We start from the raw sequence: 10,456 nt of genomic DNA, 5'->3' as shown, positions 1-10,456 counted from the left end.
AGGAGTTGGGTCCAGCCTTYACCTGGACTTCCACCGTGGGAGTGTGGGCATTTCATGCAGGAACATCTTGGAGCTCTGGGGTGCAAGGAGTGTCTGTGACACACCTGACAGAAAAGCAGTGATGCCTTGGAGAAACAGCCACACACTCCTCTGGGAGCAGCTGTGACAACATGTCCAGCCACTGATGCAGGGCTTGGTACCTTTCTGCTCCCAAAATTTCCAGGCTGCATGTGGACAGACACACCTGGGATGCACCAGAYGGAGGGAAATGTGTTCCCAAAGAAGCCCAGCTCTCCACACCTGCTCCAGAATCATCCAAGGGGATGGGAGGGCTGGTATCCACTTGTGGGAAGGAATTTATATTTTCTGGTGCTCTCTGTCCATAGGATCCTGGCTTCTCTGCATCAGGTGCTGGTGGAGATCTGTATCAGCCTGGTCTTCTGGTGCTGTGAAATCTGASACCAATCCAGCACACGGTGGAACAATGCCTCAGACCAGTTCTCTTTATCAACAGATTCAGCTTTATTGTTATTCTTTTTTTACATGATTCTTAGTGCATCMTTTCAAATAAACTATCAAACTGTACAAAGAAACAGAGATAAAAGAAGAGGTGATAAAGTTGGGAAGAGGTTTTTAGTGTCATGAACCATCATGGAAAACAGTAGTCCATAGGCTCTCAAATATTGAAGGTCCAAATAAATCTTAACTCTGTTTGTTTAAAAAAAGCTGCAAAATATAAACAATAAATGACTGTAATTAGCAGCTACAAGATCCTTCAAAACTGGAACTTGATTACTGTGAATGCACCTAGGGGAAAGAAAAGCAATCTGAGATAAAGRATCAAACAAAACAGCGAAATAAATAAAGTGTGGGAGGACAGTCGTGGCATTGAAATGCAGAGGAATCACTTCAGCACAACAGTAAATTGTTGGACCACAGACAGCAGAAAGGAACAGAAACACAATTCCCACTTAAAAGAGTACAGCATGTGCATCTCAGGATGGAGGAATACAGCAGGGACAGGCAGGAGGGATCACTCCTGCACACAAAGGTTCCGCTGGAGCTCGCGCACGGCTCCAGCTGTGCCTCGAACCCAGAGTGGGAAATACCATGGTTGCCAAATTAGCARCCACTTGGGCAGTTTGTCTGAATAAGCAGGGAAGGGAGAGCAATGTTTCACAGCAAAGCCAGGTGGAACTTCCATTCGAGTAAAAAAAAGGAGAAAAAGAAAAAAAAGATACATAGCTACTCCATTTTTTCAGAACATCCTGGTGGGCTGGTCAGACCCTCCACGTCCCTAGTGTCTTCCCCAGGCAGCCTGCCTTCACTTGCACACTGAGGTTAAAAACCCACATTAAAGTTTCCTTATATATATATATTTATTTATATATATTCATATGTATATATATATATATATATAAAAAGGATAAGGTGACAGAGGGCACTTCAGGATTCTCCTGCCGTGGGCAGGTGACGTTCCCACGTGCCGTGCTGAAGGCGCCTCTCGCCCGGTCGGTGACCAGCTCACGACATCCATCCTGTCCCGCCGTRCTCCTGTCGGGGCAGGGCTGTGCCCCTGCCACCCTGTGCCCTTCTCTGGGAGCGCTGGTGGTGCCACAGACATCATCTCAGCCGAGTCTTCTGCACTGCTGGGGACTGTGACCATGAACCGCTGGGGACTCCAGGGAGGGAATGAGGAGGAGACAGGGCTGGYGGAGGAAAGAGCAATCCAGCCCTTGAAGAACCAGCATATCCCTTTGTTGTGCAGGCTGCAGCAGGAGGGARGAAAAGCCACTGGTGCAGTTGGGAATGAAGAAGAGATGATGCTGAAATGCCAGAGCATTGTCAGAGAGTGTCAACTAAAGCTTCTTTGATTTCTTTCACTAGAGCAATCCCCATGTCATACATGTCTACGGTTTTGCTCATATAATTTCCTAAGTAAAATTGTGCTCATCAATCTAGTCCAGGAGCGCAGAGCATCGCCGGTCCATCCCCCCGTGCACGTGTTCCTTGTTAAGTGTTCTGCTCTAAAATGTCCTTTTCTGCCTTGCAGCTGATGGACATGTGCCCTTGGCTCAAGGAAGGGCTGGAATGCGTCTTCCKCAAAGCGAGGTCATCGGCTTCCACCTTGAAGAAACTGGTCTCAATCCTCTCCAGGTCATCTGTCCCCACTTTGATCTTCATGCACAGCAGGTTGATGTAGGTCTCATAGCGGCTYTTCTGCAGGGAGAGAGGGAACAGAAAGCCTGGGAACAGGGACAAGCCACTGTGTGTGTGGCAAGCAGAAACAATTCCATCTCCTAGKGCAGGAAAACCATCCTACACCATCAGGATCCCACTAATCACGCCCCACAAGTTTAACCACAGCACAATGTCTGGTCTGTGCAAAGACTGATTGCTAAAAGGTCTGAGGAGAAAGGGTGTGTGGGTGTGTGTAGGACTCTCCAGTTGCTTGTACAGGTCTTGGCTGCCATTGTGATTGTATAAGRAGGATACTGGGGCCAAAAGGAGATCAACAGATCTGCTGCTTCCTGATTTAGGAGCTCCCTCTGATTGGTCCAATTACTTCTGCCTGTCATTRTTTCCATCCAGTGGTTCAGTTATTGCTGCTGAGTTGTGCCCACATTGCTCCTCAAAGWGCACAGCATGAAGGGAGGCATCCTCTCTGCCTGAATCCTTTGTTCCATGCTAGATGGGAACTTTTTGAGGACTTGTGTAATGCCCATCCTTTCTCTTAACATCTCAGAGGCAGCCTGTGCTGGCTTCTTTGTCAGCACAAAGAAACAAGCATTTCTGGAGCACATCTCATCAGACAGATGAGATCAATTATGCCCTGGAAGTGCCAACGTCTCCTTGAAGACTGAAAAGGCAGTCCAGAGAAAAGCTCAGATAGAGATTTCTCTGCAGGCATCTGAAACCAGATGCTGGAAGAAAGGAGACAGCAGCAACTRTTTGAAAGGTTGGTACAAAGACAAGGGCACCAGCAGCCAGGAGCTGTGGCTTTGGAGAGTCAGGCTGGGTGTTACACAAAGGGATGGTGCAGCCCTGGCATGAGGGAGGTGGGATATTTCCATTCTTAGAGATTTTTGAGGCTTAATCACTAAATGGCACACTCAGTCTGGGCGAAGATTATGGATAATCCAAGTTCCTGCTGGAAGCAAGAACAGAGGCCTCCAGCAGGCCCTTCCCACTGACACCTGTGTGGCAGGAACTGCACCTTCTGCTCAACCCTCACTGGAACAAAACACCCCATTGGTCCCACAATTAAATGCTTCTTATACTTTACAGGGAGCTAGAACTTATTTACACACATCCTCAAAGGGTCTGTAATCAGCTATAACGCTGGATTTGGCTTTATTTACAGAAACAGTTGCWGCAAAACAAGATTAATTATCCCAGGGATTCCCTTTGCTTTTTATTAATGCTGCTGAAAAAGACTGAGGCACACTGAGAACTGAACCACTCTCTTACTTGGGACCCAAGGAAATGTCAAAATTTCACACATTAAAGGAAGATTTTCTTTCTCTCATAATTTTTTCCCTCCTCTGGTTAGAAATCACAGAGGGRAGGAAATGTCTGTTATTTCTTTTTTTAGCTTCAGTGCAAAATAGTGAGGCTTGTTGCTGCCCCAAGACACCCATCCAGCCTGGGAATCCTTGTCCTTCTCTCCTTTCATGCTCTCCCAGACTCACAGCACCCACTCTGGAGCTCTTAGTTCTCCTCAATCAGCCAAGGTATCATTTATCACAAAAAAGATGAAAGTTCTTTACCTCAAATATTAGGTAATGTTCTTTGAGTCTGTATTCCTCAGCCTCTTTTGACTTGAGGCTCTTCTCTACAGGATGTAATTTATGCTCTGCTAATTCGTCTGCAATCTGCTTCATTTTATTTTCATGAGACCTCAGCTGTTCCTCCTGCCGAGAGAAGCGTGTCAGGTATTAAAACATGGGAGTGCAGCACCCAAGTGCTCCGCCTGCCTTGCATGGGGGAGCTCTCTCTGCAAGGGCACAGCTCAGCTGCTGTGCTGGAGCCAAAGGTGTGCTGTGCACTTGCAAATTCATCTGATAAGGAGCAGATCAAACACAGGTACCAGAGGAAGAGCAAAACTCAGGTATCTCAGGTGCCAAGAGTGGATTTCTTTGGCACCAAGGCATCTTTGGCATCATAAGCACAAAATGCTTCTGTAGCATGCATCCTGTGATAGCCAGGCAGAAGCAGCACTGTCCCAAGAGCTGCTCACCTGCTCTTCTCAGAGATAGAAATACCCTCCCCATCTCTGAGGAAGATGACATCTGGCCACATCTGTCTCAGTAGATAGGAGCTGTATCTCTGCCCTGATATTTCAGGCTGTCCTCCCCTTTTGGGGTGTAGTGGTAGTGTGTCCCTACTTTTTGGAAGTGGTAAGGCCTGTTGGGCTTTCCCTGGAGAGAGGAGAAAAACTGTGGATGGCAGCTGCTATTGGTCAGCTGAGCCCGGGGCACTGTGCCCCCTTGTTCCCAGAGAACCTTCCCTACCTACTGGAACTCAAACATCCCTTTTGGCTGTGGTTTTTCAGCTCCAGAAATGAGGGTGGCATGACGTAAACCAAACCTGGGCTGTTGGGCTCTGCAGCATCAACTCTGGAGCTATTCAGCTGTTTCAACTSCAGCAACAGGAAGATGCTGGGATGTGAGGGACAAAGAGCCAGAACCAACAGCCACACAAGCAGATACGTGCCCAGGGTTGTTTACAGCCATCACAAAAGGAGCACTGGCCAGATGCCAGGATTTTCCACATCTGTCCGAGCTGTCCACTCCACTCCCTTGCTCCTGTCCTGAACACCTGAGTGTGTCCACCAGGCAGGAACAGGGGGACCTGCAGATGGGCTCAGCCTGAGCTGAAGGGCTTGCTGAGCACCAGACAYCCCTCCATCACTCCTTGCCTCACACGTTACCTGGCACAGCTTGGTCATGGATGAAGGCAGGAGAGGGCGGCAGAACTTCTTCATGGAGCAGATTGCAGCTGGGAAGGCTGGAGCAGAGAAAATGGCAGCAACAAGGTTGATTCGCAGGATCCAGGAGAGCATTTCTTCCTTACTTCTGTTATRGAGGAGGGGAGAAGAGAGAGGGAATCTGTAAATGCTCTTGAACCAGGACCTCAACAACCAGCCCTCAACAGCCCTGGAGCCACCCCTACTCAGGAGGGCCATCAGTGGCCTTGCTTTGATGCCACTTTTGTGCCAGGCTCTGAGCAGAGGGAATGGCTAATTGGTTCCTCTCCAGTGCCCTAACAATGTCAGGGATGCTGTCTGCCTCCCAAAGCCTGGGCACTTCTGCCTTCCTCATCAGCTCTGGTTGTGTTCCTGAGGAGCTGTGCAGAGGACAGGACCAAGGATGTCCTGCTCTTTGGAGAGTGACAGCCACACAGCAGAGRTCCCCCACAGCAGGATGGACCCCTCATTTACGGCATTTGTGAGACACTGCCCAGGGTCCCTCCTCAAATCTCTCCAGACACTGCTCCCCCAAGCCTTCAAGTGGGTTTTTGCTGGAAACAAATCCAGATGTCAAGGTTTGCCATAAGAACTCTAGCCCAACCCTACAGACAGTGTCACCTCTCTCAGCAGAAGGCACGAAAAACATGAGACTGAAGATGACTTCATCACACTGGATTCTTATTGACACTACAACATTCCTCTAAGATCTACCCTGGCTGGGGARGTTTCTTTTGGGAGCTGTAGACAGTTTTCCCATCAAAAGCTGACAAGGGCCATCATCACCTGTGCCACTCAGATTTTCTCCCTTCCACAACAGACCAACAGAAGACAGCAAGAGGAGACCTTTCACTCAGCCCTGTACACCCCAGCCCATCCTGCTCAGCTGCCCTTGGTGACAGCTGGGAAGGACCTCAGGGACTGACACAAAGCTACCAGGAAACTGTGACCTATGACCAGGTACTTTGCATAACCCTGCAGAAATCACCCCCTGCCCCTTCATTGCCCCAGCTGTGCCCCACAATGCGTGCCAGCCAGGTCAGAGGGTGTCAGGCTGCCCATCCAGGCTCTGCAGGAAGGGCTGGGACTCACGGGGCCTGGAAGAGGAAGACTCTCCAGTCAGCTGTCTTCAGCTTGAGCACGTTGGACTTCTTGCTGTAGTCAGAGGCTTTTGTGGCTAAGGCGTGGTGCACACGGATGGCGTTTTTCAGATCCACTTCAGAGAGGTCTTTGTCAGGTTTATATTCATCCTGTGAAGAGGAACGTTAATTGGATAATSACAACACTAACATTTGCGGGCTGCTTTAATGAACCTGCCTTTCTCCTCGCGCTATAATCACAGAGTGCCAAGACCACGAAAGCACTGCTTTGTACAGTAAATGCTAGGAACTGATAATGATAATAATTAACATCTGGCAACTGCTTCCATCATTAAGTTCACTGGGAAGATGTAAAGAAGGAGATGAAAGTTTTAAACGTAATTATCAATAGTTATTTCTGACACGGCAAACGCCTGAGGCTTTGTGGGAAGGCGCAAGGCAGGACCAGGTTTGTGCAGAGCTTCCCCCACAGTGCAGAGCTCAAACTGGGACACAACTCCCAGTGGATATCAATGAGCACCTGCCCTGGAGCTGCACCTTTGTGGACTCATAGAATGGTTTGGGTTGGAAAGGACCCTAAAGATCATCTCGTTCCACCCCCTGCCATGGGCAGGGACATCTTCCACTATCCCAGGGTGCTGCAAGTCCCATCCAACCTTGGACACTTCCAGGGATGGGGCAGCCACAGCTCCTCTGGAAATCTGTGTCTGGGAATAATTTTTTCCATATTTTTTTTCCATAATTTTACCAACATTTCCACTCTCAGTTTAAACCCGTTGCTCCTTGTCCTATCACTACAGCTTTGTGTGGAGGAGTGTACCCTGGAACAGCATCAACCCTGCAACCAAAGCACCTCTGTACAGGTGTGGGGCTTGGTGGGCAGTCTGASTGTGGCCCCCCTGAACCAGGTTTGGTCTCCCTTTAGTGCATGTCCTGCTTTGGTTTCCTCTAATTCATCAGACTGGCATTTGCAAATTGCAGCAGCATTCCCTGTATTCCTGCTTTACTTTCTCCTCTGAAGGACAGCTTCACAAAAGTAGGAAATGTAGCAGTTACTATATGTGTTTATATATTAGAAAAAGGTAGAAAATACCAAACAGGGGATTCTGAAAGGATGATCTTGGCACAGCACTTTTAGGGGAAAGAAGGAGTTCAGTCAATCCTGTGTTTACCCTTTTACTTTTCAATGACTCAACACAATATCCTGCGACCTACTCTGTAGCCTTGCCAGCTCAACCAGTTGGATGGAGGGATGGGAAGGATGGATGGATGGAAGGATGGATGGATGGATGGATGGATGGATGGATGGATGGATGGATGGATGGATGGATGGATGGATGGATGGATGGACAGGTGATGTAAGAGAACATGGCCCTGGCTGAAGCAAACCACCACTCCTCCAGCCCAGCCATGCCAGAGGCTATGACAGGACAGGTGTCCCTGGAAGGCCCTGCCTTGCCCTGATGATTACAGTGCTACAGGATTAATGTGCTCTATATTTTGCTTTCCTTGAGTGCCCTTGACTGTCGGCACCAGGGCAGCTTTGTCTGCTGGTGGTGGCCTACATGTCCCAGCCCTTCCTTAGCTTCCAAGACATAACTTGGTCTATTCTCCTTATTTGCAAAAGGACTGTTTGCTTTTTCCCATGTGTCGGTGGTACAAATGCAGCCATCCAGGGAAAAGCTGTGCTGCAGCCTCTGGGATGGTAACCCTGGTCAGTCAGGCTGTTCCCTGCTGCAGGGTCAGAAATGTTTCACCTCTTGCTCTTCAGAGCACCAAGGATGAGCACTCCCAAGTCCATGGATGTRGCTCAGCCAGACTCTTGCTCCTGATAAGCTTCTGAAGCCTGCCTTCCTTCATTTTTCAGAGCAATCATCCCATCCAGGAGAGTGGTTGCCACACATCGTATAAAATATGGCCTGGTACAAAAAAGAAATGCCACAGGCCCACCCATAAATGTCTGCACAGGTTCCTGGGGAYGGTGAATCCCAAAGAAAAGCTTTGCAGTAGAGTCAGGCTTTGTGCTGCAAGCATATTATGTATGGGGAGACATGCAGCAGGGCAGTACAGATGCCATCACCACCTTGGAGGTTTCAGCAGCCAGAGGGATGGGCCATCAGCCTTTTTGCAAAGAAACACAAACTTTTGGCCTTGTGAATACCTAATATGTYACCCCACTGGAAGAGAAAGATTTGCTTGAGGAAGACATTGCTGCTTGGGCTTTATGTATTGTAGAGAGACTTCCATTTGGGATATTTTTCCAAGGCTGAAGTTGTTTGGACTTGAACAAATCTGACCGTGCTGCCCATGATCTCCTATTTCTAAATAAGCTTTCTGAAAATACAGTGCAAAATAGCCCAGCTTAATGGTGTGTGACAAGAGGAAATGGCCACAGCTGCCGACTGCTTTGACTAATGCAGATCCTCATTTTGAATGGAATCATCAAGTATTGCCTCCATGGATTTCAGGCTCTCAGACATCAATGTTGGTGTAAGAAAAAATCAAATCTTTTTCTAATGCTGAGCCCAGTAAATCAATATGAAGTTGAGAGAAGCAGGTTCTCTGCACCTTCTGCCTTGCTGTTTGCAAAAGTGCATGGTGCTGGAGGCTCTCTGCTTGGGATGGCTCTTCCAGGAGGCTCATCCCAATGCCAGGTGGTCACCATGGCGTGTATGGCTGATGCTGCTGGGAGATCCTGGTGCCTTTGGGTCACTGTCCCCTGCTGCCCACCCCTGTGAGCAGATCCACAACTAAAGCCAAAGCTTGTTTTGCCAAGGAAAGGCATCTACTTCTTGTCCCAGTCTTTGTAGAGCAYCTGGATGGGGTGGGACAGCCCAGTGTATCAGTTCTGCTGCCTCTCCTCTGGCCTAAGAACCAGCCCAGGCAGTGCTGGGAATATGGATCTGGAGTGACAGGTATTCCTCATGCTCTGGCTTGTGAGTGGCTTCTCCTCTTCTTCCTGTCCTTCATCTCACATCTAACAGCCTAAACAAACCATTTTAATTAGGGAAATGAACCCCTGTGCCTTTTTCAGTCTAGTCAAGGTCTTGGCCCTCTCCAGAGCACTGGGCAAGGCTCTGCCTGCACAGGACAGCAGCTGTGGCTCAGGGCTGGGAACTCCTCCATGGCTGGGGGCTGCAGGGGCAGAACCTGCAGGAAGACCTGCACCCTTTCCAGGACTTCTGTATAAAAACACCTCACCTTTATAGCTCTCCATCATTTTCTTTAACCCTTTCAGTGTGTGGTGATTAAGGCTTATTATCCCCATTTCACAGAGGTGAAGTAAGTTGCCAAAGGCCAAGGAGTGAGTCAGTGCCCAGAGCAGATTAGTGCACAGAAGAGGTGTGCCCTGCTCCCGAGCCTGCATTTCTTCCTTACACTCTGCTGCATCCCTTTAGGGGATCAAGCAATTTCTTCAGCAGACTATGCTGGAACATGCTGATCCACCAATTAACACCAGCGAGTCAATGACATGTGACATCTCCTCATCAGCAGCTTTATGGCTGCTRCTTAAATTGCTTCTGTCAAGCCGAMTTCTACCTGTCCACCCACCCTTCTGCCTGTGTTATGTCCCCTTCTCTCTGTGCTTGGCCATTCCTCCTTTCTGTACACCCAAGCCCTCCTTTCTCCCACCTTCCCTCTACCTCTCAATCTTACTCACACTCAACTTGCTCCTCAAAACCAAATGGGGTTCCCTATYCAACTTATGTGAATTTACTATTAAAGCCTAGATCCTTAATTCGGTGTGAGCAGAAAAGAGGAACAAGCTGAACCTGYGCTCCATGACGTCAGCTGGTTCTGGAAGCAGGTACTTTCTCCTCTATCTTCACACGAGAAAACCTTTTCCCAGTGATTTATGATCAAGCCAGGTTCTACCTTATGTTTATCAGCTGTTGTCTTCTGCTGAGAGCTTGGGAGGCTGGCACACCRCTTCCTTCCTGTATTGTGCAACTCCTTTGTTCTGCAAACCACCCCACAGGCAAGAAATGACACCAARGATCCACAGGGCAGGTGGATGTTTATCCACTCTCTGTTGTGGTGCTGGGACTGTTTGCAAGTGACAGGGCAAGGACTTTGTCTTCATGTTCTCATCCTTCTGTCCTGTCTCTGCAAGCCTGATAGACATGGTCTACAGCCAAGCCAAGCCCAAGGAATTCCCTGGAGAGGACTATAATACAGTCTGGCAGCAGCCCATGAGTAAGAAACCCCTCTTTGCCCAAATCCTTTGCCCAAACATTCCTTCAGTTTATTTTTGTTGTTGTTCCAAATGCTACTTCCTTGGGGCATCCTTGGCAATTCTGGTCCCTCCTGCTAATTACACATCAGTCATGGCTCTTATTTATCAGACACTTTCATAACMCAGCCAAATCTTGGGTGTTTTGCTTCT

The 10,456-nt window shown here is 48.6% G+C and overlaps 1 protein-coding gene across 2 annotated transcripts in view; it reads right to left on the bottom strand.

The window, feature by feature from the left end:
• Window positions 1-504: 504 nt before the first annotated feature.
• PSD2 (pleckstrin and Sec7 domain containing 2) overlaps window positions 505-10,456 on the bottom strand; it is a 72,419-nt gene continuing 62,467 nt past the window's right edge. For both annotated transcript variants that reach the window (XM_057377687.1, XM_057377688.1), the window contains exons 13-16: window positions 6,062-6,219; window positions 4,934-5,078; window positions 3,771-3,914; window positions 505-2,220 (exon numbers count right to left, since the gene is read on the bottom strand). In XM_057377687.1, coding sequence (XP_057233670.1) covers window positions 2,014-2,220; window positions 3,771-3,914; window positions 4,934-5,078; window positions 6,062-6,219 — 654 coding nt within the window. In that variant the 3' untranslated portion in view covers window positions 505-2,013. The remainder of the gene's footprint in view (window positions 2,221-3,770; window positions 3,915-4,933; window positions 5,079-6,061; window positions 6,220-10,456) is intronic.

This window comes from Malurus melanocephalus, unplaced genomic scaffold (assembly GCF_030028575.1).
Source record: "Malurus melanocephalus ecotype Western Australia unplaced genomic scaffold, MMel_1.1 scaffold_321, whole genome shotgun sequence".
In the NCBI taxonomy this organism is placed as follows: Eukaryota; Metazoa; Chordata; class Aves; order Passeriformes; family Maluridae; genus Malurus; species Malurus melanocephalus.
The sequence above is the reverse complement of the archived record's forward strand: the minus strand, read 5'-3'. Positions and strand labels throughout refer to the sequence as shown.